Source organism: Bubalus kerabau, chromosome 1 (genome assembly GCF_029407905.1).
Source record: "Bubalus kerabau isolate K-KA32 ecotype Philippines breed swamp buffalo chromosome 1, PCC_UOA_SB_1v2, whole genome shotgun sequence".
Classification (NCBI taxonomy): domain Eukaryota; kingdom Metazoa; phylum Chordata; class Mammalia; order Artiodactyla; family Bovidae; genus Bubalus; species Bubalus kerabau.
This window is the reverse complement of record NC_073624.1, coordinates 177,075,054-177,102,452: the sequence shown is the minus strand read 5'-3', so window position 1 is coordinate 177,102,452 and position 27,399 is coordinate 177,075,054. Positions and strand designations below refer to the sequence as shown.

The following is a 27,399-nucleotide window of genomic DNA, read 5'->3' as shown; positions in this document are numbered from 1 at the left end:
GGTGGCTTGATCCCAGCCCTGGCTGCCAGACGGACAATGCCAGCCTGTCCACTCGACAGAAAAACACAACGCTGGCTGCCTGCCCCGGGGTGTTTCCAGAAGAGAAATTTAATCTAATTTACATACTTCTAGGTACATCGATAACCAAAATGTGGCCACTGAAAAAGTTAAAAGGGCAATCGGCTCCCGGTTTCTAGCTGGCCCAGGATTGCAAAATAAAAAGATCCACGTTCCTTATTCTCTACACAAAACGCGTTTTTAAAAAAGTGAAAGGTCTAGGGAGCTATACATAGAAAGCAACAGTGAAAAGGGGGGAGGGTGAGGGTGGGGAAGGAGAGTCCCACCCCCACCCCCTCCCAGGCCCCAGAGCCCCCGAGACTCTGGGAGGGCCTTGACACGGCAGGAGGCAGCTGTCAGCTCTGAGCTCTTCCTGGCTGGGAAGGCCCCTCTTGCAAGGGATGAGGGGGAGGCGGCCAACAAGGATTTCCGTGGCATTGTGGGCTCAGGCAGGGGGCTCCCAGGCCCTGGCAGAGGGCCACAGAGGGAGTGTGCCTTCTCCTGAGCAAGCACCGTGGCGTGATGTGGTAGTCGTTCAACTCGGGAACTGGAGGGCTGGGGCCGATTCCCGGGTCTCACGAGGTCCGTGAGTGCGTGCGTGCATGTGTGAGAGGGTATTCACAGGGGCAAGGGCAAGAAGGAACCAGGACAGGGGTCCTTGGGGTCTTTGCAAGTGGCCACAGATGGCAAAAATAGCCCGCCTGGCTGCTGGATGCGGGAGAACGCTGGTCTTCCTCCCTTGTGAACCGACTGGCTGCCGCCAGACACCTGGCCGCCGCCGCTGCTGAACCAAATGGGCAGGTGGGTGTGGGCTGGAGGAAGCTGCCCTGTGTGTGGCCCCAGAGTCCTTGGGCTAGGGGAAGGGTGGCTAGCTGGCTTCCGGTGCCCCGGCTGTAGTGTGCCCGGCCCGTGAAAGGTACCGGTTTGAGGTTTTGGCTTGCTCCTTTGGAAACAGAAAAGAAAGAGGGAGGAGAGAGAGGAGAAGGAGAGAAAGATGGCGTGAGAGGGGGTCTGGAATGCTTTTGTGTTAGGGTGCCTCTGCTGCCGCTGTCTGTGCCTGTGGGGCCTGAGGCTCCTCCGGCGGGGGGTCCGCTTTGGAGAAATTCATCTCTAGGATGTGCCGCTGTAAGTGCCGCACCCACTCCTCCTGGATGGAGAGGGGCCCCTGGAATTCCACCTCACAGAACCTGGGGGGGCGCGGGGAACAGAGAGAGGAAGAAGTGGCCATTGCAGTAAGGAGAGGCAGAACCATAGCCCTGGCCACACCCTGAGCATCAGGCACACCTGCTGCTCCTCACTGTGAACAAAGCAGGCCCAGGATGTGAGGGAAGGGGGACCCAGAAGTTAGGCATCCTCCTACGTACAGCTACCTCTATCCATCACGGGGTTGTGCTAGGGCCCCTGGAGAGACCCTCCCTATGCTCAGGGCAGTCTGCCAGCTCAGGTGCTGGGTACGGGTCACTGAGCTTCCCAAACACCTCTGCCAGGTGACTGAAACATGTGCTCTGAGGCGGAGAGGGACCCCAGGGAAGCAAATGCAACCCTGCCCGGCCCCAGGAGAGAAGGATGGGAGTCAGGGAAAGGGGGGTTGGGCACCAACTCCCACCCACCTGACTCACGCTCACAATTCATCCACTCCTCACCCTCTCAGCCTCAAATCCAGAACCCAAGCTCATGGTCCTGAGTCCTGGGTTTGAATCCTACTTCTGACTTGGCCTGTGTGGCCTCAGATAGGCACATCGCATCCCAGACTCTCAGTTTCCTGGACACTGATGGATGTGTGGACTTTACTAACAATGAACTAAGACCTATTTTTTTCCTCCTTAATCCAGCAAACACTTGCCAACTGCTTACTATGTGACAGGTACAGCTTGAGTGTTTTGTAACTACACAACTTTTAATCCTGACAACAAATCTATTTGGTGGGTCTGTTACCAATCCCATTTTATAGGTGGGAATATTGAGGTATGGAGCAGGAAACTCTTGCTCAAGGTCACAAAACTGTGTGTCAGAGCCGGCAACTGAACCCAGGTCTTGCAGGTTATAAAGCTCAAGGGCCTGAGGCTGTGGGGCATCGCTGTCTGTGAGGAGCCCCCACCCTGGGCCCAGCCACACCCCAGTCTGGCCCAGAGGCTCTGGAGGCCCAGCCCTGGGTGGGCGGTCTCCTCCCTCCCCCAGGGGAGGGCTGCATACCTGCACTTGAGGGTGTAGATGTTGCCCACGAACTTGACCAGTGATGTCTGGGGGGGCCGGGGCACCAGGGCGGGGACTGGCCGGACCCGGGGCGGAGGTTGCCGCACCTCCTCCAGCTTCTGGTGCAGGTCATTGGCCTCCTCACTGCCCCGGGCCGCAGAGGCATCTGGAGGGCGGGCTTGTCGGCGCTCAAATTCTGAGGTGGGGAAAAGCGGGGAGTGGGACGGGAGATGAGCCGGATGGCAAGGCCCCCGAAGAGGTTCCCGCCTTTAGCGAGCGAGGGGCAGATGCTGCGGGAATTTTAAGTCAGGATTGCTGGTGAATGGAAACCTCCTGGACCGCGGGACAGAGGGTGGATGACTGAATAAGAGGGTGGCTGGGAAAGTGACCTGAGGGGAGATGCATGGCAGAGGACCCGGGGGCAGCTCATGACCCTCCTCCACCAGCACTCACTGTTGATGTTTTGACGCTGGTGCTCCTCGGCCTTCACGGTGCCTGGCGGGCTGGCCGCCAGAGGCCGCTCACCACTGTCGGCTGCCCGGCCAGCCTCGGGCCCTGGTTCACCCCCAGCGCCACGGCCCACCACAGCCAGGCCCCCAGGGGCCAGCCCCAGGGGCGGCCGCTTGTCTCCATCACGGCCGTGGCCGGCACTGCGAAACTTCTTGGTGAAGGGACGGCCGCTCTGGATGTAGCTCCGGTAGGCGCCCGCCTTCTGGGGCCGGTGCTTGATCCACTCACTCAGTGTCTCGATGGGTGAGCCGTTCACGCACCACTCGGTCACGCCGAACTGCCGCAGGTGCGCCCGGGCGTGACTGGCCAGAGCCTTGCGGTTTTCGAAGTAAAGGCCACACAGCTCGCAGCAGGCCTCAGTGGCTGCAGGCAGAGGGGGTGCTGCTGAGCCCCAGCCCCGAGGGAGCAGGGGTACCCAGAAGGCACTGCCCAGGTCGGGAGTCAGTCCCGCCTCCCACGGGCGCCTTGACCCCCACTGGGGCTGAGCGACATGGCACTGCCCAGCCCGACAGGCCCTGGCAGATGCCCTCCCTGGACCCTGCCGCCCACTGCTTACAGGAGTGGGAGGTCTTCTCATGGAGGGTCTTTGCCTTGAAGGGCAGTTCAGTCTGGATGTAGGTCTTGGCCTTGACCTCTGCTGGGAGGAGGCGGTCCTCCTGCAGGGGCCGCTTGGCTGCCACGGAGCCCAGGTAGCCGGTGGCTGAATGCTTGGTGCCAGTGATGGGTGCCAGGGTGAGCTCACGGGGAATCTGGGCTGGCCCAGCTCCAGGTTTGCCTGGCCGGCCAGCCATCGGCGCCAGAGGCAAGGGGGCCTGCATAGGCCCAGGGGCCACTGTGGGGGGCCCGTCCTCGGTCAAGGCAGGGGCCAGGTCTCCAGCCGGCGGCTCCTTCTTTATGAGGCATGGCTTGGATTTCTTCTTGAGGATCTCCCGCAGCGTGTCGATGGGTGAGCCGTTGACAGACCACTCGGTCACGCCCATCTGCCGCAGGTGTGAGCGTGCGTGGCTTGACAGGCCCTTGCGGTTCTCGAAGAACTCGCCGCAGAACTCACAGCGGATGTCACGCACCGGCTCTGCCCGGGATGCTGCAGTGGGTCAGGGTAGGGGGAGGAGAGGGAGGCGGCGGCTGTTGGCAGGAAGCCTCCAAGCTCAAGGTCAGTGTTAAGTGCCCCACTGCCCATCCATGCAGTCCCAGACCTGAATGGACCCACTCCCTCATCTGCCTCCAGAGGCCCTTGAGTACATGATCCAGCCCTTCTGCTGCTTCTATCACCTCAAATTCTAGCTGGCTTCACGATGACTCCCTGACACTGTGATGGATTGAGGGGCAAGTGCTCCCTGGATCCTGGACTCAGCTGCAAGCTTGGCCATGACTCCCTGTGTGAAGCTGGGAGTCTCAGTTTCCTCCTCTGCAAAATGGGAGATGGAAACCACCTCTCTTGTGTTCCTGGGGTCTAAAGCAGGAGCAATTCAAAACACGTGGTTTACAGCAGTCGTGGAATGCATATGAGCACTAAGGCAGAGGCCTGGGCCCTCCTTACCTGCTCGGCACACAGCAGCTCAACCAACTGGAGCAGAATGAACACAGTGAGAGTTTGAGAGGGGAGCACTCTTGCTTGCTGTAATAGGGATGTTACAACTACTGCATACACGGACCTTTGTTTCAGCATTAAAGCTAAGTGTTTTACACCACTTCGGAAAACTGTAGAGTTGGGAGCATGAGCATCTCCATCTTCCAAAAGAGGAAACTGTCCAAAGTCACGTACTGGTAGACTCTGGAGCAGCTGAGACCTTAACCTTCTCCAAATACCAAGTGCTTAGTGACCGGGAATATCAGAAAGACACTCATTTCCAGCACTTAACACTCCTGCCCATGGCAGACATCACTGATTGATCCCTACAAGCGTGTTTTTTTTCCCCTAGAAATCTGGATGGTAGCCACTACCAATCAAAGATGGCAGAGAGAATCTCTTTACCCCTGCCTAATGACACAATTCTGCCTCCTTCACAGGAATGTAGAATCAAGCAGCAGCTCACTCAGTTGGGGGTCTGCATAGCTGGAACTGTTAGCCCCTTGTCCTCTGGACCTGTGTACTCCTTCCTTTTCCATTTCAACCCTGGGTGTTCCGGGTACCCCCGAGGGAAGTGAGGGGAAGACCCCTCTACCTGTTCTCCCTGTCCTGCCCCAGGGTCACACTTACACAGGTTCAAGGGGGTCATGTCTTCCCGAGGTGCCACCCAGGGACCCTCGGATGGGTGCGGTTCCCCATGAAGGGCCCCCGGCAGCATCTCCCGCTTGATCTCAACCCTCATTTGTTCAGGCTTCAGCTTCTTGGGCAGGGAGGGTGAGGAGAGGCCTGGGAACATCTTCCGGGCCGTGGGAGGAGGAGAGACAGTTGGTGAGTGGCCCAGGGGGCTGCCTGGTGGCGGCAACTTCTTGGCCAGGGGTGAGAGGTGAAGGTCCGCGGGACTGCGGGCTTCCAGTGAGCTGCCAGGACCTCCGCTGCTCACCACCTTGGCCAGAGCTTTGGGGCTAGGCCCTGATGGGTTGGGGGGTCCGCCAGGCCGGGACTGGGTCCGTCTCTTGAGGATCTCCCGCAGCGTGTCGATGGGTGAACCGTTGACGTACCACTCGGTTACGCCCATCTGACGCAGGTGCGAGCGGGCATGGCTCGACAGGCCCTTGCGGTTCTCGAAGAACTCTCCGCAGAACTCACAGCGGATGTCGCGTGCCGGCTCCGGGCCCGAGGCTGCAGCGGGAGAGAGGGTCGGTTAGCTTCACCGGCACTGTTAGCATCATCACCTGCGGGTCTCCTGGTCGGCTGGGCGTGGACAGCAGCATGTCCAGGGGCCGGGGTGGTGATGGAGGGTAAGTGCAAGGGAGGGAGCTGAGGAGCGGGCTGGGGGTGGGGGCAGACACCCGGCCAGGAGCGCAGGGAGGCTCTAGAGAGAGCCTGTGGGCCTTGGGTCCTGGTGGAAAAAGGACAGAACCAAGACGCCACAGCCCTGAGGGTCCCAACCGGGATGGGGGCAGGAAGTGGTAGCCCTGCCATCCGGATCAGGGGCAACCATGGGCACCTTCTATACCAAGAGGCAGCACCCCACCCTTGGCCTTCATTCTGAGGGAAGGTCAAAAGCCGAGAGAGAAGGCCTAGCAGCCAACGGCCAGCAAGATCTCTGGGCAGAACTGGGCCACTGCTAAGGGCCCCTGTCCACTCCCGGCCTCAGCAGGGAAGGAGGAGGGACAGGGCTGTGACTCCCCACCCTGGGAGGGGCTCCAGGGCCCGCAGGGAGGACCGGGGCGGCTGAAGCGAGAACCTACAGAGGTTGAGAGGAGACGGCTCCACATCAGAGGCCCAGAAAATGCCAGCGGCTGCGGCGGCCGGGAGGTCCTGCTTCCCCCAGGGGCTGGCCGTACCCTTGGCCTTCAGCTTGGCCCTCTTGGCCGGCGGTGGGGGGGGGAGCAAGGAGAGGGCCGCAGGAGCGGGAGGAGGCCGCCCCAGCAGGGCCAGGGCGCCCCGCCCGAGTGGGAGGCGGATCTGGACGCCGGCCCTCCGGATGAGCCCGTGGAGCACGTCTATGGGGGATCCCTTGGCATCCGGGTCGCTGACGCCCAGGTGGCGCAGGTGGGCGCGGGCGTGGCTGGACAGGCCCCTGCGGGTCTCAAACCAGGCACCGCACAGCTGGCAGTCCAGCTCTCTGCCCCCGTCACTATCTAAAGCTGCGGAGACAAAACACAGGGGGGCGGTTCACGGCCGCCACCTCGGCCGGCCCTCCAGGACTGAGGCGGGAAGGCCTGGTGTGAGTCTCGGCGGCCCAGGCTGGTGGGAGTCCAAGACTCATTGCTGTGGATTTATGAGGTTTGGGGCAGCAGAAAGTCATGTTCCTTGCCTAGGCCTTTGGCATCAAGGTGAGTGTAGAGAGCTTAAGGCTACGGAGACAGTGGGGTAGAGAGGCAGTGGCCCAGTTCTAATGGCACAATCTGAGGCTTCCAGTCCCCCTTCCCAGGTAGCTCAGCCAGGGAAGCTGTGCAGGATGGGCTGGAGGTGACAAAGCAGGGGCACACTGGCTGCCAGGCATCACACAACCAAGGGCACACCTGCTCAGACCCTTGCTCCTGGAAGCACAGACCGTGGAAGCAGCTTCATTGGAACATGAGGTGCAACTGGGGTGCCCTGTTGGTCAGGGGGCCAGACCCTAGGCTCACTCTCAGACCCTGAGGCCCACAAATGTGCGGGGAGGTCTGAATTCCTGAGATGGCCTTTGTTAAGTCTGCTCACCATGCCTGGGAGTTGCTTCCCAAGCCCTTCTTTGCCATGCCCACAGGCAGCCCAAGAGGTATAGTTCCAGCCCTGGGCACGGAGGTACCTCTGCAAAGGACACCAGGAACAAGAGGATGTGAAGACAGGGCCAAGCATGGGCCCACCTGGCTAGTGGACCACCTGTTTACCTGCAGGACCCCAGGTGCCCCATGGGAACCCTGGCTACCTTCACTGCCCCAACCCTCAGGCTCAGAGAAGGTCAAAAGCAGCCCTAAGGGGCAAGGATGACCCTGGCAGGCTTAGTAGCCACCGCCAGACTTCCAGGGGGAAGAATGGCGAAGTGAAATGGGATACAGGTAATATGCCCAAACGGAGACACAGCACCTTAATTAACACGCTCTGACCCAGCCGACCCAGGATACGCAGGCACTATGATCCCCACTGCATCCACCCTGAGCCCCGCGGCCCAGCCTGAGGCCCCACCCTTCCCTCGGCTCCCAGGACCCGCACTCACTGAGGTTCAGGGGCCCCTCGTCTTCAGACTGGGGCCACTGGGCCTTTGGAGAGGCTGGCCGGGGGCTCAGAGACAGCTGGGGGCTCTTGTCCTCAGGATTCTTATGGGTAGGGGAGCCCGCCAGGGCCAGCGATGCCTTCTTGAGGAGTGGGGAGTTGGGCGGGTGGGCCAGGCCCTTAGCCGAGAAGCCGGGAGGCGACTTGATGGCCTTGTTGACAGCAGGGGCATCGAGGGGCTTGGCCAGGGCGAGCAGGCCAGGTCGTGGGGCTCCAGCGACTATCTCCTTCGGCGAGTTGGACTTCTTCGTCAGGCTTGGGGGCAGCCCGAGGGGTGTGTCAGGCAGGCCCTTCTGCTTCACAAGCTCGTAGAGGAGGTCAATGGGGGCACCGCTGCTCTCCGACTCAGCCACCCCCAGCTGCCGCAGGTGGGAGCGCGCATGGCTGGACAGGCCCTTGCGTGTCTCAAAGCAGGCACCGCAGACCTCGCAGGTGGTCAGGCTCTGGGCTGGAGGGTGAGACCGAGGCCGGGAGAGCTGTCTGTGAGGCTGCACAGGCTCTGCTCTCCCGCTGTTCCTCCCCCTGGGGTCCCGCTCACGCAGGCTCCTGGCTTCCGTCAGCCCCTCCCACACTTAAAATGACCCTAATGAGGCAGGATTTAGCCTGTTCAGTTTTCAAATATAGGAAACTGAGTCTCAGAGAGAGGGGGAGGAAAAGTTGTGCCCAAAGGCACACAGCAGGAGGCAGAGCCCTTGGTGGTCCACCCAGTGACATGCTGTTCACATTTCTAATGTACCAGGGTGTCCTGGCAACAGGTTTTCACACAGACGCTGACCTGCTAGACACACACTTTAAAGAGTAGCTTAACTCATGCCCCAGATGCTAGGCTGGTGGCCTCAGCCATGGTCTCCGTGGAGCCCTGTCTGCACGCTTTTCTGCAGAGCCCTCATCTCTACTTCTCTGCTTTGCTGTCCCCCAATGGCAGTGACCCCCAAAGACAAAGGCCAGGTCTCTTTTGCGTCTCTCACATCCCAAGGGTCCAGCACAGTGCCTGCCATTACTGAGTAACAACCTGAGAATCAACGGAAGTACAAGGCAGTTTTATGGAGAAGATCAGATAGCTACCAACAATTAAAGTCAGCAAATGAACTGGGTCTGGGGGGTGCGCTCCTGATGACCGTGCCCACTGCCTCTCTGGATGCCCCTCCCCTGACCAGGGCTTGAGGCCAAGCATACCTGTGGCAGCAAAAACTCAAGAGAGAAGACAGCCGGGGGTCTCCTTGGTACCATGAGATGCCAGAGAGAAAGCTGTGGCTAACCTAGGGCCTCCTCCCCATTAAACCTCCAGCCCAAGAGCTCCCTGAGAGCATGACCATCCTGGTCAGCACCCTTGTCACCTGCGCCACTCACCCTTGAGGTCCGGCAGCTCTTGCTTGCTGCCATGAGGAACCTCTGCAGCCATTTTGCTGCTCAGCCGATTGGCCACCTGCTCCAGGGGCCCAGGGACAGGCAGGCTCTTCTTGGGAAGCGGGGGGGAGCCCAAGTCCATGGCCACCATTGCGTTTTCCTCAGAACCCAGGCCTGTGAGGTTGGGAAGACAGGCTCAGCCCAGGTAAGGTGTGGGCTGTCTACCCCTGTGAGGACGGAGGGCCAGGGGCGTAGGGCTGGCAGTAGTGGGAGCCTTCTTCCTCATCCTTGGTGCCTGCTCTCACTCTGGGACGCAGCTCACCCCATGAAAGCTGAGGCTCCATCCATAACCCCGAGCTCCGATACGACGCAGGGATGTCGAGGCCGCCAACTGACAGCACAGACTTAGGAACGGCTTCCACCTACCACAGCACAGACAGGTCACCGGACACAGTGCTAATCTCAGAGAAAATATCTCTCCAGGCAGAGAGATGTCTCTGGGCTCCACTCTGCGGAGCGGAGCATCTGTCAGTCATGGGGGGACGGGTAGGTGGCAGTCAGAAAGGGAATTCGGAAAGAAAAGGCCAGGGTCAGAGGCCGCAGAGGCAGTGCAGAGGCAGGCAGCACAGGACTGGAAGGGAGGCTCCCAAAGACTTGTGGGGAATCTCCACCAGGCAAGACAACTGGGGGCCCTAGGTTGGTCTTCTAATCTCAAGCTAAGCCCAAGGAAAGGGTAAAGGTAAGAACTGTGAGCCTGGAACAGCCAGGAACCTGACTGGGGACAGTGAGAATGGGAATCACTGAACTTTCTCAGAAGTTTCTGAGGCATCCATCGGGCTGGAAAGCTTCTCTGGGTAAGATGTATGAGGACAGAGAATCAAAGGTGAGTTTTCATGGTCTAATTTTTTGGAGAAAGGGGCCTGAGAGGCCTGTTGAGTCCGAGTTTTAGCGTTCAGAGCATGGAGAGAGGTCAGAATGAAGGAATGGTGTGTCAGATGGGGCCCTGGAGGTGCTCCGCGTTATGAGCAGCGGGAGGTGGGGAGGGATGGACAGGTAGGTCCCGGGCTCAGTCTGAGTCCTACAGAGGCAAAGAGAAAGGAAGTTGGGGTTCGGCGGGGGTGGGCGCCTGGGACGCCGAGGACTTTGTCAAAGTCTCCGGGTGGAGTGGGCTCATCTGTCAGTCGGGGCAGCGACCGTGTCAAGGCTGAAGTGACTTGGAGTCGGTTTCCGCGCCGGAGGAACAGAGGCTGCGGTGAGAGGCAAACCACGGGCTCCAAGGAGCTTAGCGGCTATCTGTCAGATGGGGTGAGGGTTCAGCAAAGTGGCGGCGGAGAGTGTTCCTGAAGCTCGGGACCCTGCGAGCCGCGACAGGAGGCCCAGGGTCCCCGCGACTGGAGCGCTTGGGGGAGGGGAAGTCCCGGAGACTGGACGGCGGGTGTCTGGGGCGGCGGCTACAGCAGGGGCCGGGCGGGACGCCAATTCTGCCCTCCCCGCACCCTCCCCGGCGCGGGCTCTTACCCGGCGCGGGCGCGGGCCCGGGCCCCGGCTCCGGCTCGGCCTTGGGCCCGTCCCGCGGCGGCGGCGGCGGCGGCGGGGGTGGGGGCGGCGGCGGCGGCGAGGGAAGAGCCGCGGGGCCCGGGCTCGGGGGGCCCGGCGGGGGCGCCCCCGCGGGCGCGCGCTCACGGGCGCCCCCCGCGCGCGGCCCCGCCGCCGCCTTGCTCTCCGCTTTTGTCACTCGGCACTGGGCGGTGGAGGCGGCCATCTTGGCTCCGGCGCACGCGGGGCGGCCGCCCCAGGCGAGAGCAGCCGAACGCCGAGTGCCGCCGCCGCAGAGCCTGCTCCGCTCCGCCCCACCCCTCGGGGTGCGCCCAGGGCAGCCAGCCGAGCACCGAGCACCGCGAACGAACCCCTTGTCCCCGCCCGACCAGAGGAGAGCTCGCGCACTCACGCACGCAGTGCTACTAGCGGCTGCCAATTGCTGCCCTAGCCGGGTCTCAACGGCCCGAGACATTCTCCCCGTACCCTGGACATCTCTAAGACTACGATGGGAATCCTCCGGCCACACGCATTCGCCTTAACAGCATCCAGGCTCCTAGAGCCCGACGGGCGGACCTAGGACCTGCCTGGGGACACTGTTTCATTCCCTTCCTTGGAAGTCTCCCCTCCGGGTCAGGAATCCTGGAAGACACCTGATCCCCAACCAGGAGGATCCCCCAACATCATGCTGGCATCCAGCTGTCCCCTGACGGCGCTGTCTGGCAATCCTACTGAACTCCACACAAGGCCGGCACCGCGCGTTTCAAGCGCAACCTGCTTCTCCCTCCCCCAAGCTAAACGGATTGCCCCCAGCTGTTACTTGACAGCTGGGTGGGACTAGCATCTGACCACTGCCCCGCCCCCAACTTGGAGTCCGCTCCCCACCGCCCACTTTGAGAGGCATGGGAGATCCTTCTAAGGATGGCCGCTTCTCGTGGTTGGTGCCCAGACCTGGCCCTACTGTTGGATATCGTTTCTCAAGGCTTCTAGGATCTTCTCAACCACTCCTTAACACCCTCACCCACAACATGTTCACTGAAAGACTGATTATACCCCTAACCCCCCAAGGACAGGGCCAGAGCGGTAGCAGGCTGACTCCTTTGTCCCAGTGACATGGTCAGATTACTCAGCACTAACTGGGGGCTGGTACATTGGTCTTCTGATAGAAACAGAACCTGGCTGCTGGTTGCGTGTTGTCATCCCCTGGGTGCCTGAACCGGGTGCCAAGTAAAGGGTTGTAAGCCTGACATCCAGGACTCAGTCAGAGAAAGAAGGGGCCAAGGTTGGAGCCTATAAACTGCTTCCTGTCCCCCCTTCACCCCCTTCCCCACTCCCACCCGCAACTAGCCATCTTCAGAGCAACCGCACCTCCCAGCCACCACTGAGACACCAGGAAACCTAGCCAGGTATGTGAGCTGAAGGGGATAGCCTTCACAGAGGCAAGAAACCTGAGGTCACGGCCCCACTCCGCCTCTCCCTGAAGTGTGACCTCAACCAACCACTATCCTCTCTCTGTGCCTCAAATCTCTTCCTTGTCCAAGGAGGGGAGAGGGCTTCAACAGCCACACTCTTCCCTTTGCAGACCCTCAAATGTCCTTCGGTCTTGTGGATGGATCCAGCAAAGGCAGAGTACAGATCTAGGGGTGTGCGTGTGTGTGTGCGCGCGCACGCGTGTGCGCTAAGTCACTACAGTCGTGTCTGACTCTGAGACCCTATGGACTGTAGCCCGCCAGGCTCCTGTCCACGGGATTCTCCAGGCAAGAATTCTGGAGTGGGTTGCCCTGCCCTTCTCCGGGGGATCTTCTTGACCCAGGGATTGAACCCACATCTTTTATATCTCCTGCATTGGCAGATGGGTGCTTTACCACTAGCACCACCTGGGAAGCCCAGGACCCTGAAAACTCCAGGTAGGAGAAACAGAAGGAACCCTTAGCCCCAAGCAGCCCCTGGACAATTCCCCTGTCCAGGTACCTTCTCCATTCCTCAGAGCCTACTTTCTCCTCACTGCTGAGTTTTTCTCCTGTGAGGTTCAGTAAAGACTCCCACAAAGTCAGGCTTTGTCAGGCTGAGTCCTTCATATTTCCACTTCCTCCATGGAGTCCTGCCCCAGGCTCCTTCACCAAAATATTACTTCTGGATCACCCAAGCCTCTGACGAGAGCACCTAACGTGGTGCTCAGAAGTCTAGCTGTGCTGCTTTGTGGCTGTGGCAAAGCGGATGACCCACAGTTTCCTTATCCAAAATACAGGAACACCTTAGCTGCATGGAACTGTTTTGAGGTGTAGGTGAGGTGAAACCTTGGGACACAGCAAGCTCTCACTTAAGGGAGGGGTTATCAATGCTGCTGGACACAGTGCATGCGTGTGTGCTCGGTTGCTCAGTCGTGTCCGATTCTTTGTCACCCCATGGATTATAGCCCACCAGGCTCCTCTCTCCACAGGATCATCCCAGCAAGAATACTAGAATGGTCGTCGTTTTCTCCTGCAGGGGATCTTCCTGACCTAAGGATCGAACACGCATCCCTGTGGCTCCTGCATTGGCAGGCGGATTCTTTACCATTGAGCCATCTGGGAAGCCCAGATGGACACTGTAGGCACCACTGAAAATCTAGAATGTAAACTCTAGATCTACACTGTCCACTTGGATCACCACTAACCTTGTACTAACTGCCTTTGACTCAACAGCCATATGTGGCCAGTGGTGGTGACCCTGTAGGACGGTATGAGTCTCTAGAGAACATTTCCATTGCCTCAGGAAGTTCCACCAGACAGTGCTGCTCCAGGTAAAAGACATCATTAAGATCAAGGAGGGCTTTCAAACCCCAGCTCCACATGCTTTCAGCTGTATGACCTGGGGCATATTAATGAAGATCTCTGAGCCTCAGTTTCCTAATTGATAAAATGGGGATAATAACACCTGCCTTTAAAGGGTTGTTATGAGGATATAAATGAGTTCATATTTGTAAAAGGCTTAGAAGAGTATCTGGCTCCTAGTAAAGAGATCAGTAAGCCTCTGTTAAAACCACTGTCAGGCAGGGCGGGGAGGAACTGGACCTAGACAGAGCCCTGGCCCAGCCACTGAGTAAAATAGGACCCCTAAGTGGCAGGACAGTAGTCAACCTACTTGGTAAAGTGACTTGAAAACACTTGCAGGAAAGCAGAGTGGCGGCCCACCTCCCACTCCTCCATCCCTCCAGGCCCCTGGGAAGGGTCAGGGCTCCAGCCTGCCTGTCCCCTTTCCCCTTACCATCTCCGTAGGCTGGCCCAGGGTCCTCAGCCCAGGTGGGTGGGAAGGGCACTGTAAGAGGTAAGCGGGGCCGGCGGGAGGTCAGGAAGCCACTAGGCGGCACCCCAGCTTCACGACACAGGGGGCTGGGGGGCCGCTCAGCAGCTGAGGTGGCCAGCAGCTCTTGCAGGATGTTGATGGGCGAGACTGTGAGCTCCCAGTTGGTGATGCCAAAGTCACGCAGGTGGGCCCGGGCATGGCTGGAGAGGCCAGCCCGAGTGTCAAAGCCAGCCCCGCAGAAGTCACAGCGCATCAGGCTGAAGGTGCCCGGGTCAAAGTTAGCCACTGTGGAGACAGAGAGGACATAGACTGCCTGAGTGGGGGGTGGGGTGTGTGTGTGTGTGTGTGTGTGTTACTCTACATCTTCCGCTCTCCAGTTCCCAGGGCCACTCCCCCAGTGGATCACACACCCCGTGCTGGTCCTCACCCTGGATGCCTCCCTGCCCTTTGTTGTACATGCTCCTGCCTGCATCTGCTCACTTAAAGAAGCTTTCTCTTCCTGGCCTTCTATTGTCTCCCTTCACACAGCTCAAAGCATCAGGGACCTCACCCCCAGAAATACTTCTCCAGGATCGATTTGCAGTCATTTGGACAAGTGTTTGATTAATACCCTTCTTTCCTCTAGAGCTCATGTCTGTATCACCCCAGTGTTATCAATGAAACCTTGGCTGAATGAAGCAATGGATCAGTGGGTGGGATGCCTTCCTCTGGGAATCTGCTCAGATCCCCCAGAGATGGGGATCTTCTCTGAGCTTCCCTAAACCCCTCCCCGAGTTGCCCCCATCACAGCCCAGGTCCCTTAACATTGTAACTGCCTAGTTTTGTGGCAGTCGGTCCCCTGCCCGTTCCCCACAGTGTGCATACACGCACACTCTCTCAAACACCATACCAGCCCCTCCCCATGTAGGCTCCATGTCTGCCAGTATCAGAACTCCCCAGGGCACTCATGTGGAGACAGACCTCTGGAATCAGAACCTTGGTGCCTGGGAATCAGCATACCTCACAGGCAGCCCCAGGGGTTCTGAAGTCAGCCAGGGTCCCACCATGCCTCTGGGACTGTGCACTCCAGAAGGGCAGGGACTCCTTTCTGTTCATTGTGGTGACCTCACTCAATAAAGATTTGTCGAATGAAGGATTCAGTGATATTTTCTGCTTGGGGCTGACTCCTCAGCCCACACTCCAGCTACTGGAAGGGCCAGACAGTTGGGATGTCCCCATATCTCCTCTGATGCGGTGACCTTGGCCCCAGCTCCCTGCCTTCACCCTGCTGGGCACTGCAGGAGGCTTTAGATTGAGGGTTTGTTGGTTCAGGACTCAGCCACCCAGCTGTGCGTCTCCCCGGCCTTGGCCTCGGAGGGAAGTGGGTGCTGGAGTGGAGCCACCCTACCTTTTTTCTTCTTCTTTTGGAAGGAGAACCTGCGCTCGATGGCCTTCACCTCCTCAGCGGAGATGAAATGCCGCACGTTGTAGCTGACACCCACGCGGTTCAGGTGGCCCCGCACGTGGTTGGCCAAGCCAATGCCATTGTGGAAGCGGTCAGGGCAATAGGGGCATTTCCGCTCCTCAGGCTTCAGTGCCACCCCTGGGTCCCCATCCAGGAATGGGTCCAGCCCCAGAGGGCCCCCCAGTGGAGTGTCCAGGAGCAGGAAGTCCAGGGGGTGGGCGCCCCCCAGCCCCAGCTCCTCAGGCTGCAGCCTTGGGGGGGCCCTGGCCGCCGCAGCCATGACTCGCGGCCCGAGCTTCGCCACCAACACTACAGGCACCATCCCACAGAGCTGCTGCTGCTGTGCCCGCGAGGCCACCGCCGTCTGCAGGGCTTCTCGGAATGTCCGCTTCAGCTCCAGGGCTGACTGTGGGATGAGGCTGGGGCTGGCTGGCGGCGCGAAGACCCTGTTTTCAGGGGGAAAGTCCATTTCTGAGGCCAGCAGTAATTCCTCCTCCTCCTCCTCCTCTTCCTCCTCTTCCTCTTCACTCCATGGGTGCCTCTGGTCCTCCAGGTGGCCTGGGAGCCCCTGAGGTTGGACAACACTCTTGCTTCTGCTCGCCTGTAAGGAGTAGGCAGTGGATGCTAGTGGCGAGGGGAAGGCTGGCCTTCCCAGGGGCCTCTGGCTTGAGCAGTGTGGGAGTGGCTTTGACAGTGGGAAATCCCTCGTGCCCAGCTGCTGGCAGCCTGGGCCAAAGGCCAGGCTGGGGTCGTATCCAGCCGGATTCTCCTGCCACGTGGGGGCCAAGAGCGGCTCAGCTTTGCCAAAGTAGTCGGCGGCCTCAGAGAATCGGGTGTAGGCGTCCTGGCTGGTGCCGGGCCGGCTTGCAGGGCCCTCCTCCTCAAAAGCCTCACCATCCTCCTCCTCCCAGTGGGGATGGGCGTGCACCAGCCTCACATGCTCCCTGAGCAGGCTCTCACTGGGTGCGGGGAAGCCACAGAAAACACAGGCACTGAGGCCCGAGGGGTCTCCATAGGGCTGGTAGGCAAGGGAGGTGGCATCGGGGCCTGGGCTACCCGCCCCGCTGCTGCCCCCGAAGGGCTCCTGGGCTGCTGGGCCCCGTGGCTCCTGTGCGTGCAGCTTGGCGTGCTGCACGAAGGCCTTGGAGGAATTGGTGCCAAAGACGCATCTGGGGCACTGCAGCCGTGCCTCCCGGCCCGCATCACCTGGGACCTGCTTTAGCTTCTGAATCTCCTCAATGATCTTTTCCCGGGAGGCCTGGTGCAGCTGGCGGTGCCGCTCGAGGGCACCGGGGTCGGCAAAGGCCCAGCCACACTCGCCACAGGCCAGTGGGGCCAGCTCAGCCGGTGGCTCCTGGCCCGGGGCTCGGCGGTGCTGGCTCATGTGCTCCAGGAGGTGCTCCTTTTGCTTGAAGTAGATGCTGCACTCGATGCACGGGAACACGGCTGGCTCCTCGTCTTCGTCCTCGTCGGGGCTGTCTGCCCCCTCGGCCACCTCCTCCAGGAGCTCACACAAGTAGGGCCTCGTCCGGACGGAGGACAGCAGCGGCTGCAGCCGCTCCACAGATGCCTCTGAGTTCACCGTCCAGGTCTGCGTGGCCACCTCTGAGGCGGACCGGGGCAGGCTCCACTCGGACGGCTGGGTCAGGCCCTCCAGGCCTGCCAGGTGCTCTCTGGTGCCCACCACTGGCCCATCCAACGTCTTCATGGTATCATCTACAGGCATGAGCACTGTCCTGAAGGAGGTGAGGGGTGGTGGCTGGGGAGGCAAGTCCATGTCCAGCCCCGCATCCTGGAGCGGGACCACCTCATCTGCGTCTTTCAGCCAGTCGAACCTGGGGCGGCCCCGGGGGACCTTCTCAAATACCTTTGATTCCCCTTGGTGGTGGTACAAGAACCTTCTGGAGCCCTCCAGCTCAGCATGGGGCTTCACAGTTCTCATGATGACGGAGTCCTCGAACCTCTGCTCAGATGCGAGGTCCTCCCCAGCCTCCTGAACCAGGGGGCGCTCCCAGGGCCCCCGGCCATCCAGGGGGCCTGGGTAGTGGCCCAGGGGATGGGGTGAGGGGGAGCCCGGTTGGAAGTCCAGGCTGCCTCCATCCCAGCAGCTGCAAGGAAGGGCCAATGGGGACAGGTTAGCCACAGGCCTCGGTTTCTTTTCCTTGGGCAAGGGACAGTGAGGGGGTGGGGGTGGGGTTCCCAGGCGATCTGACACAGGTTCCAGAGAACTCAGCCCACGGGGACTGAGGCGGGGAGTGTGTGGGTGTCAGCTGGGAGGTTGGGGGAGTGTGTGTGGACCCTTCCAGAGCAGTTGGGTCAAATACGAGATTCAGCTCCCAGGGCTCATGCCTGTGTATGGAACCCAGCCCTGCTGCACTGTGGAGGGTGGGGAAAGGGGCGGAGTGTGCAGAGACCACAGTGGGGATCACAAGGAATGTCTCCAAGTCTGGTGGCACAGTCAACTCTCATATGTCCCCTGGGAGGGTCCTAGATGACTTTCCCATTTCGGTTACGCCGCAGGCTGCTTTTTTTGTCTTGGTCCTCCCCAAATTGGAGTGATTTGTGCATTGATTTTCCTCTTTCCAGCAAATTTGGTAAAACTCGGCAGCAGGAACCATTCAAGAGAATGCACTTTCCTCCCTACGTCTCCCGTCTTGGGAGGAGGGCAGAGTCAGGCCCTGGGCAGCCTGTGGCTCCAGTGACCCTGACCTCCTTTGAGGGGCAAGGAGAGGCGCGGCAACCTCACTGAGCCTCAGTTTTCCAGCCCTAAAAATGGGGACAAGTCCCAAGAACCAAGAGCTTCTGTGCCTGTATGCAGTGACTGAGGAAGTTTTCTCACACAGTAATCAAAGAACACTTCACACGCTGCAGGTGCTTATTTAAATGATAGCAACCACAAGCTTTCAAATGGGAACCTTGACCCCGTGAAGTGCAGGGTGAATGTGACACAACTCAGTGCTGGGAAACGCTTCACTTGGCCCGAAGCCTAGCTCCCAGTAGGCCCACAACCAATGTGGGTTCTTATTATGACTGTTCCTGATCGATTTCTCTCATTTTCAAGATCTGGCCTCCATAAGCGGCTATGACTCACACCCATGGAACAGATGTGGAGATGGGCTCTACTGCGAGGCTGAGCAGAAATCATGGGGTTACCTCCATGTTAACGGGCCCACTCCCCGCAGGGCTGTGGCAAAGATTCAGTAGGGTAAAGTCCCACACTGAGAGCACAGTATACAGAAAGCACTAAATAACAGAGCTATTATTAATCCCAATATGGACGCTGTTACACATTAGCGCCTGCCCATCCATTTAATAGGGGGCTTCACTGGTGGCTCAGATGGTAAAGAATCTGCCTGCAGTGCAGGAGACCCAGGTTCGATTCCTGGGTCAGGAAGATCCCCTGGAGAAAGGAATGGCTACCTACTCCAGTATTCTTGCCTGGAGAATCCCATGGACAGAGGAGCCGGACGGGCTGCAGTCCATAGGGTTGCAACGAGTCGGACATGACTGAGCGACTAACAGTTTCACTTTCAAGCCATTTAATAAAAGGTTGCTGCCATCAGCACTGCTGTTGATTCCTGCTCCGATGCTACATCCCTCTGGTCTTCGAGGTGAGGTTGTGAGATACACTACAAGGACTCCATTTACAGATGAGGAAACTGAGACTCAGAGAAGCCGAACCTTATTCTAAGGGTCACCTGGCAGAGACAGGACTCCGAGGGTCCAACCTCCAGGCTCCTGGCCTTCTGGCCCTGCTCCCGGCAGGGATAATGAGAGTTGACTGTCTGTGTTCATCCCAGTCCTCCCACCACCCCCTGCGAGCGCCCAGGGGCTTGCCTGAGGGGAGCCACCTCCTCCTGCCTAGCATCCTGATTCCCTCCTGATCCCGTCTCACTCCTAGGGGCTTCTCTTGGGCCTAGGTATGTCCTGCTCACCCCCCTGCCCTCCCTGAGGTCAGGGCCAGCGTGGCAACTCACCAGCTGCTGATCCGATGGGTGGCGGAGGTGGCACGGGGAAGGGCTTCGCTGAGGCCAGGGTGGGGCTGCCCATCTGCAACAGAGAGGGGAGACCCTGAGGGGCTGGGGTCCCCCCGGCTGGGGCCCTTCACAGCACCCCAGCTCCGGAAGCCCAACCGGGCACCTTGGAAGGGCCCAGCTAGCTCCCCACCCCTCTCCCCTGAGAGGCCTCTGGCCTCTGTACTCCTGAGCCCCGAAAGGGTTTCTCTGGAGGGGTCCTCTTGGCTTTCCTAGGGGACCACCAGGGCTTGCTGCCTTCAGTCTTCCTCTCTTTGTCCCCCACCTAGCAGCCAGGGTGATATTTTTTCCTATTTTTTAAGTCACACCCTGGTAAAAACTTGCCTGGCTTCTCATCATACCTCCAATAAAAGCCAGATCCCCAACTACCACCTGCAAGGCCCTGCGAGGTCAGACCTTTGCGGGTCTTTCCAGCTTCGCTGCCTTCTCCTCCTCACCCCTCTCTCACTCTGCCCAGACAGCTCATGAAGCTTCAAGCCCACCTTACTCTTTTTGGCCTTGGGGCCTATGCACTGGCTAGTCCCTCTGCCTGGAGAACCCTTCCCTGGCCACCTGCTAAACTGAGCCTCTGTGATTTCCTCGCTCATTGCCTTTTTTCTTTTCTTTCCTTAGCACTCTCTGAAATTGCCAGGGTCCTCCGCTGGCACATAAGCCACCCACCCCCACCCCAGGGGCCTCGCTCACTGCAGCATCTCAGTGCCTGGCACATGGCAGGTACTCAACCAACAGCTGCCAGATGAAGAGTGAGGAGCCCTTGAGCCTGAGCTGCAGAGGGCCCATCCCTGCCTCCTGCCTCCAAGACCCCCTTTCAGGCCTACGACTTGGAATCACATCCCTCCTAAGAACCCTCACACAGATAGAGCCAACTCTCCATTATCCGCCTGTGGAGCCAATGCCTGGAGTGACCACAGGAATCCTGGCCTGTGCCTCCTCTGCCTGCCACGCCCGCCTGATGCAGGCAAGCATGCCAGTCGGGGCACAGGCCAATTGCTGGGGCCAAGGTTAACACACTGGGAGATCTTGTGCCCCATCCAGAGCCCAACAGATGCAATTGCTGGATCAGCTTCAATTTGAGGATGGTCCAGAAAGAGGGCTAAGCACTGGGGTTGGTACTGATACTTTTCCCAATCCCCTACTCTCCAATTTGCCCAGGAGATTGAGAGCCGATGGTCAGGGGCCAAAGAATTCAGAGCTGATGAGGGTGGAGGGGAAGGGTCAGCAGGCTGTGATCACCGCCACAAGGGTCTTTCTGTGGAGCCTGAGAGAAGGCGCATGACTGGCACGTGGCCTCCAGGAGGTGAGAGTGTGATGGGGATACAGGAGTCTGCATCATTTAGAACAGTTTCTCAAACGTGGGGCTGCTCACTTGAGGGGCTGAATCATTCTCTGGAGTGGGGGGCATCCTGTGCGTTGTGGGATCTTCAGTAGCACCCCTGGCCTCCACACACCAGATGCCAGGAGCCACCCCTACCCTTGAACCTGCAGTCATGACAACCAAAATTGTCTTCAGACATGGTCACAGTGTCCCCTGGGGGCAGAATCTCCTTCCTTTGAGAAGCTCTGTGGTAGAGAGATGGGGAGCAGGGCCAGGTCAGGGTTGAGCCCGGATGCAAGGGTTAGGGGAGTGCTGGAGAGGGTTCGAGGTTTGGGGAATGAAGGCCTGGACCAGCTAAGGGAGTGAGACCCCAAGAAATGTGTCTCTTGAGAACACAAGAGTCCCAGACGTGAGCTTCTTGGGAGAGGCCAGCCAGTTCACGTAAGTCTGAGGGTCCAGGTGTCCTGATTCTGAGATTCTGGGACCCCAAGCTCCTGAGATTCCGAGTGTCCCAGATTCGATGGTTCTGCGATTGCCGTTGTCTAAGAATTCCGCGAGCCAGGGGGCCGTATTGGCCTCTTTGTTTGAGCGGCTCCAGTGAAGCACCTATTTTTAGGTGCTTTGGAGAAAGCAGACCAAGCAGGGTCCCGTATCCAAGACTGTTGGGGGAACTGGGGGCTCATCCGTGGCTTCCACCATTGGAAGGGGGTTCAGAAGTCCCTATGGGTCAGACAAGGCACTCTGGATGCGGCCCCCAGTAATGGCCGTGCCGAGGGGCCCTCATTGGCTCCTGCCATCTGGGGTCCCCCAGGGGCTCTGAAAGTGAGCAACTGAAAATGAGAAGGGTGTCCGTGAGCAGCTTGAAGCCCAAGCCAGGCAGCTTGGTGAAGTGGCCAGGAGTCTAGACATCAGAGTCAGACAGATCCAGTTCAAGGCCAAGCGGGAAACTGAAGGGCATGCCCTTTTCACTCCAAGCCTGTTTCCTCCTCGATATAAGGGCAACAGCTACGGCCCCAGTTTCAAAGGGCCAGAGACGGGCACCAAGAAAGATCACAGAGTAAATGCTCAATCCAGAGAGTCGGCGGTGGGAGGATGAAGGGGGGTGGTTTGCCCAGGTTGGGGTTTAGGGTTGGCTCAGACAGCCTCCAAGTTGGAAGGTGGAGGCTTGACTGAGAACCTCAGGCCCACTCACTCCACACTCTGGGACCCCATGAGGGCAGAAAGGGTGCATTGTTCGTACCTTAGCTCCCTGGTCCCAATGCCAGGCATGCACCAGACTCTTTAGAAATCCATATGGACCATCCCAGCCCCTCAAGCTTCAGGTGCACCCGGGAAGCCAACCAGAGAAGCCAAGCATTGGGTGAGGGGCTGCAGGTGAGGCCAAGGCCAACAGCTATAATGGAGGACAGAGGAGGCAGTGGATTCATCCATGTCTAGGTGGAGGAGTTTGCAGGTAGCCCCTCCAGGGGTGCTCTTAAGGGCCTCCCAGGACTAGGTGGGGATGAGGGAGGACCCAGGCTTCAGCATGGAATGGCAGCCTCAGAGGCTGTTCCTATTTATAGGCATCACAAGACTCCTAGGGCAGGTGCCTAGGGAAGGTAGGGTGGAACGGGCTAAGAGGGCAGTGGGGCAGACACTCTGTCTGAAGCCCAGACCCTTCTCCACCTTCCAGGCCATGACCCTACTCCAAGTCAAGCCCTCGCCCCATGCCCTAGATGCTCAGCGGTACCATTAGGAGTAGACCCGTCCCCCCTCAGCAGCCACAACCCCCCTCCTCCCCAGGCACGTGCCCTGGACCCTGGTGGACTCCCCAGGGGGAGTGAGCACACATCTACCCACCTACCTACTTGCTCCCTCTCTCCAGACCTGCTATTCTTCTTTTTCTTTTTTGGCCACACCACGTGGCATATGGGAATCTTAGTTCCCTGACCAGGAATTGAATCCACATCCTCTGCAGTAGAAGCGTGGAGTCTTAACCACTGGACCAGCAGGGAAGTCCTCAGACCTAGGACTTCTGCCAGGTAGAGCAGAATGCCCAGTTCCTCAGAGCCAGATCCAAAGAGGGTCCTAGGCCCCAAAGTCCGTTCCCCAGGACTCCCACAGAGTCAAAGTCCTGGACCTGCCCTGGTCAGCTGCATGACCTGGGACACAGTCTTGCCTCTCTTTGGGCCTTGGTTCCTAACAGTATGGGGAAGGGTATGGTTCTTTGAGCAGGGGTCTTGCCCTCTCCTACATGACACCTTCGGGTACCACTAGTCACCTCCACACCGCTGCATGCGTGGAGCCCCCTGTCTGGATGTCCCCTGTCCCCTGCCTGACTCACGGTTCCTCATCCAGGACTCTGGGATGTCCCCCAGCCTGGCCATCCCCCATTGCAACCTCTGCAACTATGTCTTAACAGCTGGTGGCTGGTCTGTCTGTCTGTCTGACCCCAGATGGTAGGGTCCAGCAGGGGCGGAGGTTGTGTGTGTGCTTGGTCCCTGGCTGCGCACCAGTGTTCAGCCCCGAGGAGGTGAGCATGCCATGCTCTGTAAGTAACTGAGCTTCATAAGCCTCACTAAGGTGAGCTGGGGCAGGTCAAGGATGGCCTGACATAGGGTGGTGGTGAAAGATGAGGGCTGTTAAGCCAGATTACTGCCTGGCTGTGGGCCCTTGGGAAACTGACTTGACACTTCAGGATCTGAGTTTCCCCATCTCTAACAATGGATAATAATAACTGAGGTTACCCCACACAGTTCTTTTGAGAATGACAGGAGATGATCACGTAAAGGGCTTGGCATGTAGGAGACCCATGATGAGGTGCTTGGAGATTCCTAGAAACCAAGGCCTTTAGAGCAGGCCAAGGAGATAAAGGGAGATACGGAGTATGTCAGCCTACACCGCACCCACCACTCTTTAGCTACACCAGGCTCCTGCCTGGCCCTTGACTACACCCGGCTCCTCCTTACCATAGGGCCTCTGCACCTGCTGTTTCAAATTCCACCCCTTCAGGGAGGTTTTCCCAGGTTCCCCCAGGCATGATCCTGGCACTCTGTTTAATACCCTCACAGCACCTGTCACTACCTGCCCTTATGTTATTTGTGTAGTTGCTTGTTGTCTGTCTCCCCGACTAGAATGTCAGGTCCCTGAGGGCAGGGACTGTTGTCGCTTTTGCTTACAGTTGTATCCCCAGCAGCTAGAACGGAGCCTGGCACATGGTAGTTGCTGAGTATTTAATGAAGGAATGACAACTCTTTAGGTGGGGATGGTGCGAGATCCCCTTTTGATGGGAAACAGAGGCATTAAGGGATGGCTGTCATCCCTGACTGCCCAGTCTCTCCCCAGCCACTAGGGGGCATAAGCTGTTTGGGCCCCTGGCTCAGAAGTGGGACTCACCAAGACTGTGCAGCAAGACAAACTGGAATAGACTGACGGAATGGGGGCATACCTGGAGAAAAAGTGGGTTCAGGGAGGGGAGCTCAGGGGTGCTAAGCTGAGCATCTGGACCCCATTAGAGAAGGAAGCCAGGCAGACTTGAGTCAAGTCCCAGCTCCTTGCTTTCCACTGGGGTGCGCCTTGGTCAGGTCATTAGTTCCCGAGACCTCTGTTTTCACAACTGTAAAATGGGCAACTAAGCAGAAGGCAAAGGCTCTGAACCCAGGCAGACTCAGGATCCCAACTCAGCCCCTGATGGGCTGGGTAACTTGGCCCTCCCTGAGCCTTGGGGAACTGGCTGGATGCTCCCATCAGGGCCACAGGGCCCACCCTCTTACCAGAAATGCCACCTCTGCCATCCAGAATGTCTTGAGGGCCCTCCTTGGTGACAGGCAGGTAATGGGTAGACCGGAAGATGCAACCTTCCCCCTCAGCAACCTCGGCCCCACCTTCGATGTCCTCTCTCAGCGCTGGGCCAGGCAGTCTCTCAGGACCTCGAGGACGATCTGGGGCGGCCAGGCCGCCTGCCAGGGGCCCATCCATAGATGCTCTCTGCTTGGCTCCACTCAGCTGCTGGCCCGGCTCAGTGAGGCATTGTAGGTCTGGTGGGGGCAAGAGAGACAGCTGCTCAGGGGAGGCTGGAAAGGGATTCTGCCTCAGTTTCTCCTTCCTCGAAGCCTCTGTCCTCACCCTTGTGGCTTGGTGCCTCAGTTTACCCCCCAAGCACAGATGAGCAAGTCCACAGTGCTGAGGCCCTATCCCTACACATTGATCTCAATGGTCTCTAATCTCAGCACACCTCAGCTTTCGTCCACAACTCCTCTCTTTGCACTGCCTCAGTTTCCCCCACTTTACAGCATTCACGCTCAGACACCTTGCTTTCTTGCAGCATTAAACTTATTACTTCTCTTAGATGCCTCCCTTCATTCATTCATGGTTGCACTTTTCCCAGTTGTGAACTCACTTCCATGCACATGCATATCCTATGCGCGTGCCTCAGCACTGCTACACTCTGATCCCATACACTGTCTCAAGTCCCCCCATCATTACCCCAGCACTTTTCTCACTCCTGTTGCCCGGATCAGTTACCCCTCACTTTTCCCACACTCCAACCCTCCGTCCACACACAACCTTAGGGTTCTCCAGCATTAACCCTTTCACCCTCACGCTCAGCCGCAAGTGACCCCAGCCTTCACCCTCTTGCTTCACCCCGACGTTACCCCTCATGCATACCCAGCCTGGGTTCCTCCATCCCACCCTCCCAAGATCTCTCCAGTCTGCGGGCAAAAGGGAAGGATGGAGCTCCTGGTCCAGAAATGAGGACCCTGGGGAGGCCATGGTGGGTGGGGGCTGTCTTCTCCACCTATAAATACCTTCAAGGTAACGGCGGAAAGTGAAGGGCAGGAATGAGGCGCCCTCCCCAGGGAGATGGTAGGGAGGCCGATCCCAGGCAACCGGGGCGGGGCCGGGGCTCCAGGCCTGGCTGCAGGCGCTGCCCTCGAGGGCCTGGGGGCTCCCAGGGGGCCTATCCGTGGACTGGCCGTTGTGGTGGGGGTCCCTGCCCAGGCCCCGAGGAACCACCTGCGGGTGCCCACCGGGTGGGCACTGCCCGCGGGGAACCGGCGGGACCGCAACTTCGGAGCACTTTGGCAGCGTGGGGAAGGGGGTTCCCTCCTGGACACCCCCGGGGGTCGCAGGGGTGGTGGCAGCGCCGCGCCAGCACACCCCTCGGGGCGCCAGGGTCCACGCGATGCGCCCTCCGCCCGTGCACCTCGGGGCGGGAGACCCCGCGGGACGCGCCGAGGCTGGGGAGGGGGGGACACCTGCCCCAAGACCCCCGCTCCTCCCCCCAACCTGTGCGGCCCCGCCCCCGACCAGGCCCCGCCCCTACAGGCCCCGCCCCCGCCCCCCGCCCCGGGGGGTCCCGCCTGGCCCTGCCCGACCCGGGCCTCCCCCTCCCCGTGCCGGCTCCGCCCCGCCCGCGGGCTCCCCAGGCCGGGCCGGGCCTCACCGGGGAGGCGGCGCCGCCGGCTGGGTGCCGGGGCTCGGCGCTCCCTTCTTTGGTGCGGCCGTGGCTGCCGCTACCGCCCTTGCGGCTCCCGGTGCCGGTGCCACGGCCTCCGCAGCCGCCGCCGCCTCCACCGCTCGGGGGACATTGTCCCTTTAAATCGCTCCCCCCGCCGCCCCGCCCCCCCGGCGCGCCGCCGTGACCTCAGCGCGACAGCCCCGCCGCGCCGCCATGATGGGGAGGTCCGGGGCGCCACCCCCCCCCCGCCCCCCCCCGCGCCACCCCGGTGGGGGGGCAGCCAGCAGGCGCGCCGCCATTTTGGGAGTGGCCAGAAGGGTGACCCTTAAAGGGCCCGCGCGACCTGAGAGTCCAGGGAGAGGCTCTGTTACCATGACAACACTCTTGTCCTCCTGTCCCCAGTCGCTCTTCATCACCCCACTGGTTCTTCCAATGCTAGGCCCTCTAATAGCACCAGAAGAGTAGGAGGGGGCAGAGAAGTTCCCCCATGGGTCATTCATAGGTCATTGAGGATTCCACATGGCCAATCCCTAGCCTTCAGACCCTTGCTACCTTCCAACCACAAGCTCGTTTCCTCCTTCCCCATTACCTACACTGGACTTCAGTACTTTCATGCCCCTAGAGCTGGCCTAGGTCCCCAGTGCAAAGCCCCCCTTTCCACCCAACCCCCAAGATCACAGTTGCCAAGGCGACCCCCTAATATACACAATGCTACTCTCCCACCCATCACCCATCCACATATCCAAACTACCCCTTCATCTCTCCATCCATTCACCCACACACCCAACAACTCATTTACCAATCCAGTCGATTAACCACCTAGCCGTCCACCTCTCCCACCACCTATCCATCCATCCATTCATCTATCCACCCATCCATCCACTCATTCAATGACCATCCACCTCCCATCTACCTACTCATCCATCCACTACCTATGTAAATACCTACTTATCCATACAACCAAGCAAACATCCACCCATCTCTGCACATAATCCTTTCATCCAGTCACCCAAAAGTGAAGTAGCTTAGTTGTGTCCGACTCTTTGTGACACCATGGACCGTAGCCTACCACGCTCCTCTGTCCATGGGATTTTCCAGGCAAGAGTACTGGAGTGGGTTGCCATTTCCTTCTCCAGAGGCTCTTCCCAACCCAGGGAACGAACCCAGGTCTCCCGAATTGTAAGCAGACGGTTTACCATTTGAGCCACCAGGGAAGATAGTCACCCAAATACCTATCCATCAATTGCATGTTTGTCTTCTCCACTAGAGTGTAAGCTCCATGAGCACAAGAGTCTGTCTGTGGAGTTCATTATTGTTTCCCCACTGCCCAGCCTGAGAGTCTCAGGAGACCTCAACAAATGCACATGCAGTACGTATAACTGCTTGCTCATTTAATTCAAATATTTA

At 59.2% G+C, this 27,399-nt stretch overlaps 1 protein-coding gene across 7 annotated transcripts; it reads right to left on the bottom strand.

Annotated features, from left to right (window-relative positions):
- Positions 1–89: 89 nt before the first annotated feature.
- Positions 90–26,139, bottom strand: WIZ (WIZ zinc finger). Of its 7 annotated transcripts, XM_055542239.1 has the most exons (13): positions 25,978–26,139; positions 24,305–24,568; positions 19,181–19,253; positions 15,147–17,311; positions 13,721–14,044; positions 8,942–9,112; positions 7,536–8,039; positions 6,082–6,480; positions 4,961–5,509; positions 3,317–3,844; positions 2,704–3,123; positions 2,251–2,446; positions 90–1,244 (listed from the first exon to the last, which is right to left on the bottom strand). In XM_055542239.1, exons 2-13 carry the CDS (start codon positions 24,507–24,509, stop codon positions 1,085–1,087), a joined length of 5,694 nt encoding a protein of 1,897 aa, XP_055398214.1. In that variant the 5' UTR covers positions 24,510–24,568; positions 25,978–26,139; the 3' UTR covers positions 90–1,084. The 7 variants fall into 7 exon arrangements, with proteins under 7 accessions (XP_055398214.1, XP_055398182.1, XP_055398183.1 ...); XM_055542207.1 differs by lacking the exon at positions 8,942–9,112; XM_055542208.1 differs by lacking the exons at positions 6,082–6,480; positions 8,942–9,112.
- Positions 26,140–27,399: the final 1,260 nt, after the last annotated feature.

Bases quoted from the DNA above. Each gene is read 5' to 3' on its own strand.
- WIZ (XM_055542239.1), bottom strand. From the start codon at position 24,509: ATGGATGGGCCCCTGGCAGGCGGCCTGGCCGCCCCAGATCGTCCTCGA. The intron at 17,312-19,180 runs GTGAGTTGCCAC...CCTTCCTTGCAG, and splicing joins ACCCATCGGATCAGCAGCTG to CTGCTGGGATGGAGGCAGCC. The intron at 3,845-4,960 runs GTAAGTGTGACC...GACCCACTGCAG, and splicing joins CATGACCCCCTTGAACCTGT to CATCCCGGGCAGAGCCGGTG.